General features: G+C 36.2%; 2 protein-coding genes and 1 long non-coding RNA gene across 5 annotated transcripts in view; 1 reads left to right on the top strand and 2 right to left on the bottom strand.

Moving 5' to 3' along the window:
• Window positions 1-17,724, bottom strand: part of LOC117216959 (unconventional myosin-XVIIIa) — a 65,940-nt gene extending 48,216 nt beyond the window's left edge. Inside the window, exons 1-5 of one of the 3 annotated variants that reach the window (XM_033464151.1) lie at window positions 15,451-17,515; window positions 13,980-14,000; window positions 10,589-11,272; window positions 9,566-10,033; window positions 6,852-6,986 (exon numbers count right to left, since the gene is read on the bottom strand). In XM_033464151.1, the coding sequence (XP_033320042.1) occupies window positions 6,852-6,986; window positions 9,566-10,033; window positions 10,589-11,272; window positions 13,980-14,000; window positions 15,451-15,585 (1,443 nt within the window). In that variant the 5' untranslated portion in view covers window positions 15,586-17,515. Of the gene's footprint in view, window positions 1-6,851; window positions 6,987-9,565; window positions 10,034-10,588; window positions 11,273-13,979; window positions 14,001-15,450; window positions 17,516-17,588 lie in introns of those variants that run through there. The other 2 variants (XM_033464168.1, XM_033464158.1) reach the window with 2 other exon arrangements.
• LOC117217067 lies at window positions 1,623-2,765 on the bottom strand. Its single transcript, XR_004489470.1, has 3 exons — window positions 2,482-2,765; window positions 1,986-2,320; window positions 1,623-1,750 (listed from the first exon to the last, which is right to left on the bottom strand). It is a non-coding gene; the product is annotated as an uncharacterized LOC117217067 (long non-coding RNA).
• A 35-nt stretch (window positions 17,725-17,759) lies between the features above and the next one.
• On the top strand, window positions 17,760-19,574 carry LOC117217055 (MTRF1L release factor glutamine methyltransferase). The gene is made up of 5 exons (XM_033464357.1): window positions 17,760-18,106; window positions 18,441-18,529; window positions 18,590-18,803; window positions 18,928-19,181; window positions 19,278-19,574. Exons 1-5 carry the CDS (start codon window positions 17,855-17,857, stop codon window positions 19,519-19,521), a joined length of 1,053 nt encoding a protein of 350 aa, XP_033320248.1. The 5' UTR covers window positions 17,760-17,854; the 3' UTR covers window positions 19,522-19,574.
• Window positions 19,575-19,628: the final 54 nt, after the last annotated feature.

Below are 19,628 nucleotides of genomic sequence, written 5' to 3'. Positions count from 1 at the left end.
ACCACAAACGTATTCGTTCGCGAGTAGTAAAGAATGCTATTCGAAAAGTATGGTAAAATCTTGAATGCGAAAATGACAAGGTACGGCGCCGAGACGAGAGGCTGTGGAAGGTGAAACAACTAGAATTAAAGCGTAGGCTGGATCCTTGTAGCGGTACCGTAACGTAACAGACTCAACCTAGTAGCGCAACAAATCATGAGGAACAATCGCGCAGATTTAATTAGCCTTTACTTTCTAACGTGGCTTGATGCAACTGCTACTTCTATTAATCAACCAACGAGTTCCCGCTCATCTCGCTTTCGCGCCTCTTCTATGAAACTGTTTCGCGAAATGTGAATAACGTTTTCTTGTATGGAAGATCTGATAACAGGGAGACAGATTTGGCAAGGAAAGTTCGCAGGTAACTGATTCCGCGAAAGAACGTCTACTTCTGTGAAAGAGCGTGATATTAGTTCCCCTTTCTCACCGTTTTTTTAACCCAGCTACGTTCTTTCATAAGAAGATTCAATATTCCAGTCCATTACAGTCCATCCGCATTTTTCTAATGTTAAAAAGCATCTCAAGTTTGAAGAAAATATGGAAAAATTGTTATTGATGTGAAAATTGAGTGGTACGGTTCCTGGTTTAAATTCTATATCAAAGTTTCTTCTCTTTGTATGCTAAAACAAGAGCAATAAATTGCAATGTAAAAATTGGAGAATCGCAGCATAACACCTAGCGCTCTACTTCTCTATTTCGCGAAGAAACGAATCTTCTAAATTAGTCGTATCCTCCTTTTGCCTGAAACGACCTGTTTGCCTGAATAGCGAAGGATGCTCCAAACCTTTCAGCGATAACGTACGTCAGCAACTTCGAAATATGTTGCAGAATGAACATTTCGATTGCCTTTGAAAAAGCTGCAACCACGTTTCTTCGAGTCCTTTTCACGGGGTTGCTTTTGCGTATAAGAGCGAACGTAGGCAACACTTGCATTGCTTTACGTCCGAAAAAACAGCGAACGTGACACGAATGATGTTACAGCTTGAAAACTGCCTCGTTTCGGATAGGCGTAAGTATGCCACGGCTTTGTCGTGTATCGGTGCGTGTGCTCGCAACAATCCGCAATATTCACCGGTGTACTTATTCACCAACGTCAGTCCGGCCTGTCACTCGACATGAGTCATCAGCATTATCCTCTTGCAAACCACATTCAATATTTGCATTGTGCTTCCTTGCCTACAGATCGTTCCTCTTACCTACCGATCGTATAATCGCGACCAGGTCGAGTTCGAATTTCATCTCCAACCTATCCACTCTTTTACGAAATACCGATTTGTTCGAGTATCCACAGCGTTTACTATAAATTGAATTTAATAGGAAAATGTTAGACCTTAAACGTACACCGTCGATAAAATATTACTTCTAGTAGAAAGATATTGAATTTTGTGTACATTATTGTGTTGGCAATTAAGTGATTGCGGATTTTGTCATTACCACCTAATAACAAGATCCGCAATCACTTAGTTGCCAACCTAATAGAACGAGTGATCGAATATTTGACAACTTGATGGAATTGGACCAAAGATTTATGTAAATATTCTTAAGTAGAATGATTCGCGTTATTGATATGAATATGGTGTATATCAATGAATATATATTGCACGTAATACTAACTTTCTTGGCTTCGAAGTATCGCCAAATCGTGTTGGAAACTTCTCTATATTAAACTGCTGGCATAATATACGAGAGCTGGCAATTTTTCTTTGGGTTCCTGGCGTAAAAAAAAATTAATAATAATTGCAGTTTTGATTCGTCAACTTACAGTACCTTTTATCTAGCTACGAACGACCGCAATGATTGAAATAATCAGAATATGCATAAAACAGTACCTAGTATATGTGTATAATAATAATATCAATATAAAAATAGAAAATATCTGAAGGGAGTTTCAGTGGTTTAGAGTTTAGGCTAAAATGGTGGTGAAGACGGTCATTAAACTCTCGTACCTTGTTGTTCGCGTTGCAAGCGTGGGCAACGAACTTCTTTTGGAAACTCGATATTTATAGAAAGGCAATAGGTTGACGTCATTCTCGGACTGCACCTATAAGTGCATCCTTTTCGATGCCGCCTGTTCCTGCGTAACATTACTTTACAGCCCTACAGTGACGATGTTGAAGAATTTGACTGCCGTTAATTCGCCGCCATTCGTAAAATTAATGTATCGCGTGAATTATTTTCTTTTCCTTGTATCTCACACTGTCTCCGAATATTTATTACAATTCCACTAAGCCAGTGCTTATCATATCGTTGATTTTTCTACTAATTTAAAAGATCTCTGCCACTACGAAAAGAAAGAAACGAAGAAATAACAAAATAATTACGTTCGTATTTTAAACGTAGTCTAACCTATTTTATTGCTAATTCTAACTCGATATGTAACACTGTGTTCTGTTCCCTAGACTGCAAATATTAATTTAATTTTAGACGCGTGTAATATATTACCTGAGTGCGTTACGGATCAATTTCACCGTGTTATTAAACGCGTTATTCGATCTCGCTTCAATTATATCGATAACTGTTAGCCAATGGAGCAGAAATAGACTACTCATTGCTAAGTAACTACTGCTTACTTGTAACAGCGTGTTATACAAATTAATTACTAGCCATTTAAATATCGTGACAGGCAAACATTAGGAAATAAAATTTTCGTGACAAAGCCTGACTTGTCTAGGAAATAAATTCACGAACTGAAGAAATTAACATTTACACAGAGTAGTTGGAGAAAGACTCGGGCTGACCATAAAATATTTTTAATTTCACCATACATAGCATAGGTATCAATATTCCCTATAAAAAGTTCAAAGTATCTATTGGGTTGGCAACTAAATGATGGCGGATTTTGTCAACACCACCTAATGATAAAATCCGCAATCACTTAGTTGCTAACCTGTATCTGACGCCAGAAATAAAGAAAATCTCGAGGATAAGAAAATAATTGTTTTCTAAATCGTAGATTCGTTCGTTGAATTTGTAAAAACGTCATAACCAAGAAACCTTGATCCAATTCGATTAACATTGTTGCTTGTATAAGCACATTCATCCTGCACGGTAATTCAAATGGACAGAATAATGCGTTCGCACGTAATGCAGTAGCGTGTAATTTTGATCGTACAATTTTACATCAACGTGAACGCCATGAATACAAACTAACAGTGCGTGGTTTACATCATTAATTACCGTTCACGTGTACGACAAGTAGAAGATTAAACGAAGCCATCTGTATTTTGGCGCAAAGAACAAAGTTATCAGGAGGAGCCAGTTGGTTAGTTTGCTTTTGGAATAACATGAAAGAAGAACACGCGATCAATGATTAGTATAATGCATACAGTGGTTGCTATAATTAGACAGAAGCACTTGAACGTTATGAAGATAAAAGATGCGAAGAATGTAAAAGGAAATATAAAAGGTAGTTTCCGTGAAATCGTTACTTTTAACTTTAGGAATTAATTTTACTACTTTTAACTTAGAAATTCTTCCCATCCTTTCTTCTCCTCCTTTTTATGGTTAATATTAATATTTATACCATCAATATGGTAATAATAATTCTAATACTATTCTTAGTATCATCCAGAAATAAGAGATCAGAAATAATTTATTTTGCTCGTCAACTCATTGCAAAGGTACAAACAGGTTGTTGCTAAAGTGCATCCGAGTTAGTAAATCGACCGTTAGTACATCGGATCCACTCGATCGCACTCTACTTTACCAACCATCAATACATATAAATACACATATGTTGTTTCAGCAGAGATACGAACCTCGTTTTGAGTAGACTAATTGCAACCAATTATAGCATACAAATCCGGATTATATACCAAATACATTTTTTTCACACAAATTTAGTTAATTAATTATTCATATATAATAGGAAATCGTAGTAGACAATAACAACAATGATCAACAAATGATGAATAATCGCTTAATTAATGTGAAATTGTAAGTTTCAAAAAATTAATATACATTTGAAATATATACTTGACAGGTATTTAATCTTGAATACATATTTTCCTGTTGATATACGTATTTATAGAATGAAGTCAATAATGCACAAACCGAGGAGGTGGAATGAAAAGTTCTTGAAATAAAGAAGATAGCCTTACAGCATATGGCGTAACTTTAACAGGCCAGCTATCGGAAAATTCTATCGCATTGCTTTTACCTCCTTGCCATTTAAAAGGCTCTTATAGCGCTAGAGAGCATATGACCTTACTTTTATTGCTGCAACTCAAAATACAAAACAACAGACACAATATTCATACTAGGAGCTCCTCTGCGAATTTTTGAAAATTCATATATTGCGAGTATCTGTATAGTATAGTAAATATAATTCGATTCAATAAATCAAAGAGTACCGTTTACATCTCTCAACCTATGTATAACGAGTTTAAGTTCAAACCTATCTCTACTATCTTCGCCTAGCTTCTACTTGAAGGCATCACTTTTCTTTTTCGATGCACTCGCGAATCGCTCGAAACTATGCAACCAGATTCGAACTTTCGTTCCATTTCTACATGTGACGCACCCTGCATATTTTTATCGCGCTCGTCTTATTACACGTCCCAAGGCGAGTGCAAGGCGTTTCAATAACATACATTTCTACAGCAACTACCACTTTCGCACGGTATTGTCGCGAACGACGACGATTAACGGACAGCAAAATGCCGTGGCTCGGACAGAATTCTCGTTATGCATTAACTTGGAAATGATAGGAAGTTGTACTTGGTATTTATCGCTGGCAGCAAATCATGGAAACAGCCGGTGATTGCTTAATCAGAGGCGCTTCACCTTGTTTAATTTTCTTCAAGCGTAAATTAATCGTTGAGACGACACGACTATATTATTCGTTATTATTATTATTATTATTTATATTGTTTGGTATTTCGTGAAACTCGATTAACTAGAAAAGTGATCGTATAAATAAATTATACTCGATTGTTTTTCACTTAAATCTTTTGCGATTATTCCAGACATTACTATCGGACATAAGTGACCGATAAGAATTTTTAATTTATTTTTGTTAATTGATGTGCATGATCGAAAGAAATTAATCATTGCGTTATACTGATCTCATCGGTTGATGCCATTCTTTAATCGTCAATTGATAATTGAAAATATTAATCATGCGAAATATTAAAATGCGAATCACGAACCGCCGATAACATCATCAATCATCAATTGCTAATTTTTTGCCGAAGTTTAATTAAAATTTCATTGGATATAAATACTCGAACGTAAGTGTTTACGATTGAAACTGATTGATAAAATATTAAAATCGTGATCATCGCATGTGTCTCGTTTAAATATTCAAATTGAAACAAGTCGCTGGGTACGCGCTAAAAGAAAATAAAAATTAATCTCGAAATTAATTAATAAATATCGCGTTAACTGCATAGTATGTCGTATGATCGATAGCAAATCAGTTTCCATTCAGGTTAATTTATTTTTTAGAGATACTGAAAATTGATTTAAAGCACTTTCTTAGAAAACAATGAGTAAGCAAGAGACATGGTTCGAAAGCATCGAGCATTCAACAAATAATACCTTCCTTTATTGTATTAGATTAAACGTTATCTTCGATGCTGTTATATTTATTCCTAATAATCTTACTGCAGCGTTAACAAACAGCAATTTAACATCGGTTATCGAAGTGGTTTGACGCCGATAATGCTGAAATAAAATGTAGTCTCCGCGTACGTCGTTTTCAACAAAATTACACGACATGCTTAAACATTAATAACAACGTCGTGATATCAACAAAGGAGCACCACTGTATCTAGAAAAATGCCTTAGTTTCTTCGACTTTGTTCTCGTACATACGTACGATATATCTCATTATAAATACCTACTTCATTGCCATATATCAGGAAAAATGTGAACGATCAACCCTTTCAAACCACGTACAACTTGCAAGTTACTATATTTATCATCAGTTACTCATACTCCGTTTTGGATATTTTATATAAATTAGATATTCTTTGGAATTCTGTCCATTTCTGCACCGTCGAATTTTCTATCAACGTATAAAAATCCGCGGTCTAGATATAAACGAATAATTAATATGCATAAACTGCCACTGTGACTAGCTACTTAATTTGCGGCGATAAAAAGTGACAAAGCTTCATTACCGTGTAATTGCGCTATTATCGTAGGATTCCGGTTTTTGATTCGACAGAAAGCTGGTATTACGGAACGGGCAAGTCAGCAGATGTACCGTTAAGCGATTACTATGCCACTGCACCGCCGCGAGGAATGTGGGTGGAAGGCATCCGTCCCTACTATTGTCTTTTTCCCTCTACACCTTTCCTCCTGTTAGAGTTAGAGTACCAAACAATCCCATCACGTCTTTCACTTTTTCCGCTCGCTTATTTCCTACCTCATCTTCTCCATAGTTTCTCGTTTCGTTTCCTTTTGTATCTGATATTTCGTCAATTGTATTCATTTTCTTAACACGATTTGCAATCGAATGATAAACCAACTGCTATTTGGTATTTCATCGATATTCATTTTGTAATTCAATTTGCAATTAAATAATAAAACTTTTATTATCCAAAACATTCTTCTTCTCTCTGTTTCTCTTTTTATTAATCCTTCTGTATCTCGTAGAAAGCTTGATTAATAAAGCACTTTACCACAATTCAAACGAACTTGGCCATTATTTAAATAAATGGCTATTACATTTTTTTTTTTATTAAATCAAACAGGCGACTGAAAAGGTGTGCACTCTCTTTTGTGGCGTGACGGGAGAGAAATCTTCCAAGACTCTTTGCAAAACGATCTCACCGCGGGATTAAGACAGAAAACAGAATACTCACCATGTTTTGATGAAACCGCAAACTACCAGATCGACGAAGTGTACCGCCACGAATATTCGCGGCCGCAAGTTCGACCTGGCGTCCGTCGCTACCACCGCGTCTTGATAATTCCGACAATTCCGCGACCGGTTGCACCTGCAAACAACAAAGTATTCCATTACGCATTCTATTACACGTTTATTATATACAACAGACACTCTCTTATTCGATCCCGTTTTAATTAGTCTCCGCTTTAACCAACCACATTTTCATTGCGTGACATAAGAATAAGAAATCGATCGAACGAGGCAATTTTTTCAGACTATTCTACTGGGAACCTCAAACTTTTATATTTCAATTTCACTTTTATCTTAACGAACAAACTTTTTAAAAAAAAATGTTTAACATGGAATTGAAATGAAATCGAAGATGAGAAGTTTTAAAAGAACAGAGGGGCAGTCTTAAAATTCAGTTATTCATTAAATCCATTTTCAAAATTCTTTCTTAATTTATTTTTTCCATTGAACGTATGTTTTTCCATTCTATTCAAACTACATCGTTGGATCCAATAAATTTTTCCCATTGAACTATCTTATATTTTGATGTTGCTTTCCAGTGATAAAATCAAAATAAAGATTTAACACGAATATCTACTTCTAATATTTTTCTCTATGATCATATAAAAATTTCTCCAAAGAAACGAGAACGAACTTGTTACACTTGCAAACTTACAACTTACAATTTACAAATCTATTGTATCTATGTTGTCATTACCACCTAATGACAAAACCCGCAATCGCTTAGTTTCCAAGCCAATAATACACACAATACAGTTTGCCAGTATATCCCGAGTAACATTCCCTAAGGATAATAATAGTAGTTCGCTATTCCAAAGGAATTACCGCAATTAACAAGTAGTACAAGAGTTACCGGTATTCGGATGGTAGGAATTCAGATAATAAAGGATCAACTGTACACGTTGATAAGATCATAGCTAATCGCACGCATTAAACAGATATCACGCGTGTAACGGATGCCTCAGACTACTTTCTAGCCGCGTGTGCGAGCTCAAGAAGATTAAAGTGGTTTCCGTCTAGCGTATACAGCACAGGAAACAGGATGTTGACCGAGAGAACACCTGCAAGCGGCCTAGCTGTACATAGTATAAGTATGTAAATCACGTTACGTTCTTTCTGTTAAGACCGTTTGGTTTACCGAGAAGGAGAACCAGGGCATGAACCTGTACGAAGGCCCCCAAGCCTAATCGATACATCCTCCTCTAGGAACTTTACAACCAGAACTGGAAATGTTCCAACGATAAAACTAGACAAACTTATGCTACTTCGAGAGTATGTTTTGTTTGTCATTTTATACAAGGAACGAAGTAGGATACATAGATGCGAACAGAAATAGTGTATTTTGCAGGAATTGCATAACTTAAACCAAACTCTGATCACGTGTCATCCGTGACACAACGATACCAATTGGGAGTCGATGTGAGTAGTCTTTTTGCAGAGGAGATCTTTTGAGCAATTTTGTTATTCTTTTAATTCAGAAAGCGTAGAGGATGTATGGTATGTTCCAAGCACCTTCTTTCTTCTTATCACCTTCTATCTTTCTTAATCAAAAGCTTCTATATAATTATAGCACTAATTAATTCCATAATTGGGTCAATGTTAATTCCCTTTTATTTTTAAGAAAAATGATCGGCGCGTTAAAAGAGAGGAGATTCGCAAATAAAGAATCTGTTATATTCTAGAGATTATAAATCCGAGCGACGAGTTGACTCATTCTTCCCGGTTAACTCAGGATAAAACCCTGCGTAAGTCACGATGGGTTTATTGTTGTAAACCCGACAGGAGAATCAATAAAAAGAAAGCCTATTTATCGGCAGTGGGCATTGAGAATCTCACACAGAAATAGAAAATATCGTATCGCAAGTTCATGTCGACAAATCTAATTACGCTTGCACAGCTTTGACAGTAAGAAGTCTAACAAAGTACTTAAGTACTTAATTCTCCGAGTTCGTGACCAACTGTCACAACCAAGGACCAATAGAAGATCATCGGTTGGATCCCACGGTAAGAAGTTATTTTCACGCAACGCTCCCGGTCCAAGTATAGTTTTATTATGGGTCATGAGTCACGATCCCGCTATATTCGGTGCATCAGTGGCAATGAACCAACCATGATCACACCAGTTTCTCTGTTCCGTACACCGATCACCTTTCGAACCGACCAAGCGTACCTGTGAACGCTCTCACTTTTACCGGCAACGCCAACGATCCCGTGTAACCATTTTCATCGTGGAGAACGAAACAAGAAAGTGGGGATTAAAGATGCTGCTTATCGATTTCTTCTTACTTTGGAAAAATTTAGAGTATAGATTATATTTTTGGATTATCCTTTTTATCGTGTTTTACTTGAATTTGTTGCTCGCATCGGAACGAAGTATCGACTTTTTAACCCTTCTGTTCTCCTTCCAAACGAATATTATATTTCATTAGATGTAAGTATAATATCCTTTTCTCATTTTTACTTATAAGATTTTACAAAAGTAGATGATAGGGCACCCTATATAGCAGGTGAGAAAATTTGCATTACTTATGAATGATCTAATAACAAACTCTTAAATGTTGCAACGTTAGTATTAAACTTGTGCTATAAAGCATCTCAACTCTACCAAGATGGATAGCAAATTTTTATAAATATTTTATAATCATTGTCTTGACTCACCTTTACGGTAACACTGTTAACGGAGCCCTTAATGAGATCGATAATTTCTTCCCGTGACTTGTCATCGACGTTAATTCCATTGACTTCGATCAGCCTGTCGCCTGGCAGCAACCCGGTGTCGTTGTTATGTTGTATCAATGAACCTGGTTCAGCGAAGATCACAGGTCTCATCTGTGTGACACCATTTGCGGCTCGTTCCACGATTACAGCTCGACGCAACGAGAAACCGAAATCGTTTCGCGGTGGTGGTTGCCTTTGGATCGTAAGCTCGCGAGGTTCGGGCAGTTCCAGAGGGACGATCTCTGGTAACTGCAACTCGACGCCTTGTTCTTCAAAGGACGCCGAGGATCTCCACCTCGACAAACCCTGGGATTCTCCTACGGGCGACAGGCTGAAAGGTGGTGTTGCGAAACTGGAATTCGTGGTGTCTGTTAGGGAGTCTGCGGAGGGGCTTGCACTGGTCACCACCTGTAAAATATAAATTGCAATTCGATCGTTAAACACAAATTATAATAAATACAATAAAATAAAATGCGTCGCACATATAAGCAGTTACAGGGAGAAAATATTTAAATGCTACCAATGTATACCAAAAGCAATCAAGAGAGGCTGAAATATGACAGTTAGGATCGTAATTTAGTAATAAATTATGTGCAAACCAGCCTAATTCGTACGGTAATATTTTAAGTAACAACGATATGGTAATAATGGCCTCGAGTAGAAAATTCAGAAACCACTAGTGTTACAAATTGCATGAAACGAGTTATCAACTACTCGCATTACCATACTACTGAAAACAGTTCCCTTAAAGTACGAGTTGATGGCTAGAAGTGTTTGCATTAGGAGACACATAGGTATAGTACCAGACTAGCTAGCCTCTCTGTACCTCTCTCTGTAGGCTAATGAAACACGAAGATCTTTCAGCTGCGAAGCTGAGCTTGGACAGCATGAATTTCAAGCCACGAGCACCTGGAATACCAGCGAAAGCCTCTAACAGAAACCAATTTGGTCCTTCCAACTAACCTGCAACAGTTTGGTGTCGCTTTGGTGGTGATGATGATGCTGTTGTTGCTGGTGTTGCTGCTGATGCTGCTGCTGAGCCTGCTGAACTGTTCGCTGAGGTGACACCTGCCACGAGCTTTGTCCTGTCTGCGTTTCCTCCTCGCTACAAGCTTCCTCCTTGCTAACAGCGTTTCCAAATCCTGACAAGTGTGTGGGCACGTTCTGGTAAGCGATCACCTCGTTCTGCAGCGTGTTTCTGACCAGTAAATTGCTGGCCTCCTGGTAATTGGTCTCGTTTCCGTTCGGCAGATGGCTTTCCTCTGACAACGAATTCACAGTATTACTGACACTCAGACGTGGTCCCTTAAGAATTCCTCGCTTCGGAGGCTTTGGCGGCAGTGGTGGCAGATTCTTCCCTGATTGTCCGGATACGTTGGTTGGTGTAACCGAAGACGTAGTGGTGGTGATTGTCAATGAAGTCAAAGAAGTTTCAGAAGAGTCACTCTGTGTCAAACCATCCGGCGTTCTCGTATTCCAATTATTACCAGTGCGAACACTTTGCCCTGAGCTTGAAGAGTTTTGCGAATTTTCTAAGATATCACGGTCCAAGTAAGCGAAGAACGAAGCGCTATAGTCTGCGGTGATACCACTCGGCAACTTTTCCTTCTCCTTCCGGCGACCAGGAATCTTTAACGATCTCCGAACCTGCAAATGAAACAGATGCACTTGGTCATTTTTCCAGTCAAACTTTGTTATAATGTACATATTATAGGTATAAATAGGAAACAATGTTATACAGTAGCCAGAAAAAGTATTCGCACATACCCTTATTTTCCAATGTAGCCTTTTTTAAAGCTAGATTTTAAATTTCATTCTCATAATACCAAATTCTTGTAACTGCCATTTTTTAATGCTATATAATGAATACAATGGCGTGTAAATATTATTTACGTTAAGAAATAGATAAGGAAGCATTTAGTGTAGAAAATACATAAATAGAAAAGAAATTAAAATATTAAAAAACTGGTTATATCTTTATCGTATAAAACTCGACAGAACTTTTCTACCCATCTAATACATAGTTTCCTTTTCTAATGATTTTCTTAATACGATCTTCTTTCCTTTAATTTCATTTTATTGCAAATGTACAGTAATAAAACGTGAAATATACAAAATTAGATTTTGAACTTGGTGTTTCAACGTATGCATCTTGGTTTATATTCCACTGCTTTTCATTGCCAAACGGAAATTTAGTTTCCCAGAAAGTTATTTGATTTAATATGAAAAACAAGATAGTACTGGATCATTTTTCTCTCACACGCTGTGCCCACATACTCATCCACTTGCAATATTATTTTCTTTGAAATTTGATGCAATATCAAAAAGATATTAAGGACATATTTAATAAGAAACATGCTGTTTGCGAGGTATATACTACAAAGATATTCGATACGAAAGATCTAAGGAAACGAATACCTGAGAGGCAGCCGTACGTGATGAAACAATGACGTATCCATTCTAAAGCCTATTCCTTTTCCTAGATCTTTCGTATCAAGTATCCTTGCATAAGAGTATGCGAAAATGACGTATAAATGCACTTCAAGTTAATAATGCATAACAAGTTTACTACGATACTTTCCATTCACGACTCTATCTTTTAATGAACTTTATGATACGATATTTGTCAACCAATAAAAAAAATACTAAGGAGATTGGTCAATAAATAATTGTTGGAAATACAGATTTTCTAAACACGTTTCATCGATAAAGAACTTAAGGGAGAGGAAATAATCGCCTGATATCCGAGATTAGATACCAAAACAGGAAAAGATAAATTGCAGAGTTGTGTGAGAATAGGGTGAAAAACTAATTATAGCTTCGATGTTTAAGTATAAACTTTAAATGTTAATTAATAAAATTCCACGAATGGAAAATTATTTGTCTACGTGTGCTCTATTTAATTAAAAAACTAACAATATATGTTCATGATTCGAGTAATAAATAATTTAACATTTGAAAATATTTTAATATTCTTCTATCGACTATTTTCCGCTATTGCTATTTTACAACAAAAGTAATCGTGTACGTTCCGAGAAAAATTAGCGCGAAGATATACGATACGATGAAACTACGTGTAACAGACATACGTAGAGAGGGAGCAATGACCGATGTCGGAACAATTACAAATTCAAGTGTAATTAAGTAACTATGAAAGTGCCCTCGATTTCGTAATTCGAAAAGGTCTAATTAAATACAGCGCTGGGCTGTAATTCAATTATCTTCGAAACAAATCGATGATTGAATGAAACTGCTGTTTTTTAAGTCTCTGAAAACTAAACAAAAAAACTAATAATACATCGTTTGCAGAAATAAGCTGCAAGAACATTGCACGCTGTAACATCCTACCTGAATTATGCTAACTGCAAGTAAGTTACAGTTCTATCCGTACTCTGAATAAAAGACTATTTTCTAAGCTACATAATACACAAAAGTACATGATAATTATAACCTAATACATAATTATATATTTAGATCTGCAATTGCATATGCCTTAGCACAAATGTTGAGATCTTGATATCTTAATAATCACCGACTGAGAATTGAACAAGACTTAATGATATAACACTTTCACTTGAGTTCCATTACCTGCTGATAATGCATCCGCATTTCCTCTCTAATTACAAGGTACATACGGTACTACTACTATACGTCCACGACAAACAAATTACTTCCAATGCATCAGAGAATTTTTCATGGCATTTATCATCGTGCACAACGGCAAATATGTTTCTAAATAAAACGGACGGGCATGAAGAATGATTAAGGTTATAAAAACGTAATATACGGTCACAGAAAGTTCGAGAGAGAAACTGATATAAGAATTTATAGAAATAAATGTTAAACAGCCACGTTACGTTCTAACGCTCTAACATCGTTCGCTTCACTTTGCATTAAACGTCTCTCGGATACGTTGACTATTTTTTAATTCGATGAACGAAACAGTGGGCAGACTGTTCGTTTTTTTTTTTTATTATTACGTCTATATATTAAATACGATAAATACTATTGAATTAACGAATTATGTACAGTGATTCGGGAAAGTATTCGAACACTTATCGTAGACAATTTTTCCGAGCATATTATAATATATGTTATACGAAATTGTTTCCATAAACACTGTAATGATATGTACGACTATTATGATTATAATGATACAATTTGAAATTAATATAAAATAACGAAAAAGTTTCAACATTTATATGGAGGCAAGAAAGATGAGAAAATTTTAGTTTACGAAGTACAAATAAAAATTGATATTTTCCAATTTTTACGAAAAATAGAGCGGGATGCAGATAATATGAATTCCTCGTTTATTACATGATTTATAAGGAAAGGAACAAAAAATACTTACACAAATCACCATATCCTTAAGCTGATGTGTTGTTAAATTTAAAAAATGATTCAACACACTTTAATTATATTATATGAAAGTCACCTTAATTATAATTTAAAAGCGTAACTACATATTTTGTACCTTGTATAAAATTATACATTTTGTGTAAAAAATATCGTAATGATGAATAATTTGGAATATTTACATGCGTTAATATATTCTCAAAGTAGCAATCTAATTTTTTATTTACGTTTGTAAAAGAAAACAAACCGACGTTACAATGTATCGAATATTCGAAGAATTTTCTGTTCTTACCAATACATGTATCTCTCACATACTACTGAATGACCTTGAATTATCTCGAGGTTACTTTGCACGAGGTCAGTATGATATCATCTTTAGTTTAATATAAAATAAATATCAGGAACAATGGAGAATTTTATTTAGAATATAAAATTAATGAAATCTTAAAATTTTTATTGTACAGGCAATTTTTATTTCATTAAATTCTACAAAAACAACGAAACAAATATTTTTTCTACTTTTCTCATATAAAATTGCTACTATGCACTATTTCAAGCAAAATTTATTTTAAGACATCCTATATACTTTACTATGGAATCATTCTACGTATAAACCCTGTTACTTATTACTTAACGTGTAATACGTTATCCGTTAAAGAATTACAATCTTTTTCACACAAATTGTTATGAAACGTCTTATCTCAATAAACAAAAGAATGTAATCAGCGAATTTTAAATTGTTATCAATTGTAAAGATTACAGCAACACACAAAGTGTATATAAAAAATGGCCTACTTTTAATACACGTGTAAATTTTAAAGAATGTATACAGTTACGTTTCATAAATTAACAAATCAGTAAAACGCGACTAATGCAGCTACTTATTTGCATTTATAATCTTTAATAATGACATCATGATAAACAAAAACTTAGAAAAATGTATTAAATATCAAGGTTCAAATATACACATTGAAGAGAAAAGAAATAAAGCCGGAAAATTCTTCTAAAGCGTATGACGGAATATCTGTGGTATGCTGTTACTATGGTGAACACATACCACTCGTCAAACCGCTACCCTACAAACTTCTTTAAAGGTGTTCGAACCTCCCAAAAAAACAGAACTCATAGATAAAAGATGAAGATTATCCACAATGACTCAAACTCGACAAATCGTAGGAATTATCCGCGCGCTATATCCACTTTGTAGATAAGCACAACGAAAGGAACGCGTAAAGGTCAACATTCAACATATTCAGCATGGACGTATCTCGACAAATTTTTATCGGACGAACGAGATAAATCTTAACAAGATAATATTACGCATATTTCATGTACCAAAAGAGAAGAATACTGTACTAAAAATAAACTAACACTATGTGTTAATCATTCATATATCTAATACCTTCAACCTACTGTTTCAACTAGATTAATTTACAAAAATAAACAAACAACACAAAAAGACGTACTTCATCCAAACGTAGCAATTCCTCAGCGGACATACTACTGCGATCTCGTTTCTTGACATCTTTTCGTTCCTTCTTCTCTCGCTTCCGCTTCTCCTTGTCGTCCTTCTCCGCAGCCTTCTTCATAAAGTTAAACATCTTCTCATTCACAGCACGGATCTTGAGTCGAATGTGAGAAAGAGATAACACAGGATATCTCTTCTCTATTGATAGCTGGCGCGTGCACAGTTTCACGCCGTGTCGCGTATTTCGGTTCGACCCGCGCGCATAACGCGACACTGTCCATCGAAACGACTATGTGTGCCCGGTCACACCGCCGCTTATGTGCAAACACTAAACAACCGACGGAATCACTCCCCTACGACCTACGACGGCTATACACGATCGCACTCTGAAGACGACGAGGAAGAAGGGGAGGAGGGGCGTGCACGCTCGCGCAACGTTGCGTACGCGCCAAGCGAGCGCAAATCGGTAACAGGAAATTCCCTGTCACGAACGAATTCCGAGTAAACGATACGTCACTTTCGATGCCCCGTTATTTTACGATACAATACGAGGCACGTTTTCTTCACCACGCTTCGATCTATTCCCACATCGAAACGGTACCGATAGACACGAAGCAACACTCGCGCATCACTCGATAAATTTTTAAGTACTAGGTTTTCACGCGACACGGATCACGAAACACCGAATTCATCGATAGATTTTCAGTCGATGATTGACGGTACGGTGAGACGTGACGCGTAAAGGGGCGTGAACCTACCAGAGCAAACTGTTTCTTCATGGCCGGTCGTTTCCGGCATTTAATCCAAGCAAGATATTCCAAAACTGTATTTTTTTTACAAGATTCTTCCTCTTGCTTTATTTCTTACGTTGTTTCTTTATGAACAGAAGAATGGCTCTCTCTCTCTCACTCTCTTCTTCTTGGTTAAAGCTAATTGAAAATGTTCTTTCGTATATGATGCAAGACGATTGATCGAAAGCACAACTTTTATACACTTCGATAGTTTATTCTTGGGCTGATCGTATTAATTCCTTTCTCCGTTATTTCATCATCGGAAAGCATCGTTCCGTGTGAAAACAATATCGTGACAATCGCGCGTGACAGCGAACTTTTACCTTCGCGAGGCTTTCGAGTCGCCGGTATACCGTCGGGTGAAGGCGGAAGGGAAGGATAGGAATACGCGTGCCTAGAACAAAGAGGAAGGGGGGAAGGTTGGAAAGGAGAAAGAGAAGCAAGAGCGAAAGAGCAGCGAGAATCTACATGTCATTTTTCACCACACCTTACTCTCACGCTCTTTAAGCGACGGAAAGCTTCTGCTCGTAAACAAATGCCGTACAATCATAGAGAGGAATGTTAAGCGTTGCGACAGGGCGGCGTGTGTATCGGTTAGTTGTTTGCGATATAATCGAGCGAATCGTAAACAACGATCGATGATGTCACACGAGATCCAGAACCGACGCGATTTTCGATACACGACGAAACTGACAGTCAACGCAGCACGAGACACACGTCACAACACCGCCACCACACCACCCGCCGCCATTCACTAGGCCAAAGACGCGTGCAATTCGTATAATTCTCCAGATCCAAACCGTTCGATACGATAGTCACTCGAAAACGATGGTACACGTGTCCGTCGGAGCGTATAACAGCCTAGCCCATTGGATCGTTCCCTTTGTCAGAAAGACACAGTCAATAATAGACGGAAGTTGAACGGCGCACTCGTGTGACACCGACGACTGTCATGGCAGACTGAGTCGCAAGTTGCGAGTTGGACCAGTGGCGACTGCTGGCGTCCTAAACCGAATCATGGCCTATAGGCCCGCACCCTTCTTTCCGTTATACAATTCTGCGCATGCGCCCCTAATCGATGATACGTTATCGACTGAACGCAAGACGAATCTTTCTTATGAATTAAAAAAGACTGACATGTGTGATATTAACCATTTAATTGGTCAATATTACGAAATAACAACGATTTCAACAAGATAGGTTTTCCAGACATGCAACACATATTTTGCCTTGTATCGTTTATGAAATCCGTGTATCTCATTCACGTGTTTAATGAGTTTTCGTATTCATGTACGTATTGTGTAATTGTAAGCATTTACAATTATATGTTGATATAGTGATTTACCTGCCCCATAAATATCTCATTGCTTCTTCAATGTCAATCCTTTCTCTGCTCGATCGACGTTGTATTGCGAGAAAATGTAATTAAATATATTTCTCAACAGCTGGCAGCACATAGCAGGATTGAACGAATAACGAATTGTGATTCGTGCCTGGTAATCGTGAGTTTAATAAATGGAGGATATTTTGATATTTCGTATATCACGTGAAATAATTGTTGGTTAGGAACACAATTTGATGGTGACGACAACTTATTCTATATGAAACATAATGTTGCTTCGATGTCTTTCGAGTGCTCGTGCTTTCTTCAGTGTTGCAAGTGCCGAAACATGTATACAGTGTAGTAAAGGTAAAATTATCACGTTTAGTCGACCAACGCGAAGTTTGTGCACAACGAACGTACAATGTCCTACTGTTGGTGAAATTATTGAACAATGGAGCGACCGGTTTAAGAACGAAGGTATTCCGGAACCCGTAGAATCGATCGAACACATCGTTGCACACGTTATAGGCACTAGCAAGGTATTACCATTACCAAGCATTCAATGCTCGTACAATTTAAATTCTTCTTTCTCGTATTTTCATGATGACCAGCACCAACCACTAAAATAATTATCAACTGATATTCATTGTTTTAAACATATTTTCTTTCGTTAAATCTTGTTATAATCTTTACTTCTGTAAATAGAGTATATATGAGTACGAAGTAAAATAATATTTAAAAAATATATAAGCAAATACATACACATAAGTTGTTTTTATACAATTTTTATTTAATCTTACGAAAACGATGAAATTTGCTTTGTAATTAAATTCGATATTTAAAAATAGGATTTCAGCGAAAATTTATTTTCAGATATTAGATGTTGTGAACGCGCGAAATAAAAGACTTACGTCGGATCAGCGCGATACATTGGATTTGTTGTGCGAATGCCGATTATCTCGGTAAAAAGTTTTCACAGAATTGTTGTTCATCATTCTTTGGCTAAAATCGAATCTTTACAGAATGCCGGTTCAATACATAATAGGAGAATGGGACTTCCAAGATATTACTTTAAAATTAGTTCCGCCAATTTTCATTCCACGACCAGAAACTGAAATGTTAGTTCATTATGCTCTAAAAGCATTACGTTCTTCTGAAAATAAAAAACAAGAAATCTTAGAGGTTGGATGTGGTTCTGGAGCCATATCTCTTGCGATCGCTCATGCTGATAAAACAGTAACTATTATATCAGTCAATTGCTATCTATCTTGCATATATTTACTTACTTTTATTGGAAATCATTTTCTCTGATAACTATTGCAAATAGGATTCATACGTAAAACTAGACCAATTTTTCTAGGTTAATTGTATAGCGATCGATTCAAATCCAGACGCGTGCGAATTAACAAAAGAAAATCGAGATAGGTTAAATTTAAAAGATCGAGTTGCAGTTGTGCATGCAGCCCTGAAAGACGATGGATCGATAGAAATATCGAACGCATTAAGTGAAACCAAAGATCTCGATTTTAATTCGAAAATTTTCGATATAATAGTTAGTAATCCTCCTTATGTGCCGACCAAACAGATACCTACATTAACTCCAGAAATTAAAATGTAAATAAATATCAAGTCAAAAAAGCATTTTAAACATTATAAATTAATATTTTTTCACATATATATAATATTTATAATTTAAATTGTATTCTTCAGTTACGAAGATCTAACGGCACTTGATGGAGGAGACGATGGCTTAAAAGTCATTAAACCTTTACTAAAATACGCTGCTACAGCCTTAAAGCCGGGAGGACGTTTGCTTTTAGAAGTTGATACAAGTCATCCTGAATACATACGCTTTTTTACAAAAAAATATTCCGTTCTTAAACTTCAGTACGCACATACATACAAAGATTTTTGTAACAATGATCGATTTGTTGAGATAGTGAAACTCTCGTAAAAGGATTTAATGTACAAATATTTTTTACAATAAATAAATCAAAATAAAATACATTACATGTTTCTTCATATATGTTTATAGAATTAATTAATATATGTATATGTACA

The sequence above is a fragment of the Bombus bifarius genome, unplaced genomic scaffold, assembly GCF_011952205.1.
Source record: "Bombus bifarius isolate JDL3187 unplaced genomic scaffold, Bbif_JDL3187 scf7180000007966, whole genome shotgun sequence".
Lineage (NCBI taxonomy): Eukaryota > Metazoa > Arthropoda > Insecta > Hymenoptera > Apidae > Bombus > Bombus bifarius.
This window is presented reverse-complemented; position numbering and strand designations above follow the sequence as displayed.